Source organism: Pyrgilauda ruficollis, unplaced genomic scaffold (genome assembly GCF_017590135.1).
Source record: "Pyrgilauda ruficollis isolate IOZ18807 unplaced genomic scaffold, ASM1759013v1 scaffold6534, whole genome shotgun sequence".
Classification (NCBI taxonomy): Eukaryota; Metazoa; Chordata; class Aves; order Passeriformes; family Passeridae; genus Pyrgilauda; species Pyrgilauda ruficollis.
In genome coordinates this window covers 1-881 of record NW_024528305.1, presented here as the reverse complement: position 1 = coordinate 881, position 881 = coordinate 1, and the positions used below count along the sequence as shown (strand labels likewise).

Genomic DNA, 881 nt, shown 5'->3' with positions numbered 1-881 from the left:
TGAGAACCCAGCACGGGGCAGCAGCAGTCCCTGGCTGTTCCCAGGCTCTCACAGCCACCCCTCTCTTGCAGACTGCAGTGACACCATCGCCAGTGTCAGGGCCATGAAGATCCTGAAGCGTTTCGGCAGTGCCTCGGGGCTCTGGACCAAGGACGCTGCGGGGAACTCAGAGAAGATCTACGTGTTCGACGGCACCGCCAACGACACGGTTTACGTCTTCCCCCGCATGCGGGAGTTCACCCTCTTCTCTGCCACCCGCAAGGCCGCCCGCATCAAGCTGCCCTACCCCTGGGTGGGCACCGGGCACCTCGTCTACGATGGCCACCTCTACTACATCCGCCAGCAGGGCCTGTCCTTCCAGGTGATCAAGTTCAACCTGGCCAACAAGACAGTGGTGGACAGCTCGGTGTTCCCGGCCGAGGAGCAGATCCCCGTCTTCGGCCTCTCCCCCTCCACCTACATTGAGGTGTCGGCGGACGAGGAGGGCCTCTGGGCCATCTACGCCACCAAGGAGGACGAGAAGAACATGTGCCTGGCCAAGCTGGACCCCGCCTCGCTGGACATCGAGCAGATGTGGGACACGCCGTGCCCGCGGGAGAACGCCGAGGGTGCCTTTGTGGTGTGCGGGGCGCTGCACGTGGTGTACAACACGCGCCTGCCCAGCCGCGCCCGCGTCCAGTGCGTCTTCGACGTCAGCGGCACGCTGGCCCCCGAGGACGCCTCCCTGGTCTATTTCCCCAAGCGCTACGGCTCCCACGCCAGCCTCAAGTACAACCCCCGCGAGAGGCAGATCTACGCCTGGGATGATGGCTACCAGATCATTTACCGCATGGAGATGAAGAAGAAGGTGGAGGTCTGAGGGGTGCTGCCGGCCCGGCCCG

At 64.5% G+C, this 881-nt stretch overlaps 1 protein-coding gene across 1 annotated transcript; it reads left to right on the top strand.

Annotated features, from left to right (window-relative positions):
* Window positions 1-71: 71 nt before the first annotated feature.
* LOC121362650 (olfactomedin-like protein 3) lies at window positions 72-872 on the top strand (the record flags this gene model as incomplete). The annotated part of the gene is made up of 1 exon (XM_041484316.1): window positions 72-872. A coding segment is annotated over one exon (788 nt), but the record flags the coding sequence as incomplete, so codon positions are not given.
* Between the last annotated feature and the right edge of the window lie 9 nt (window positions 873-881).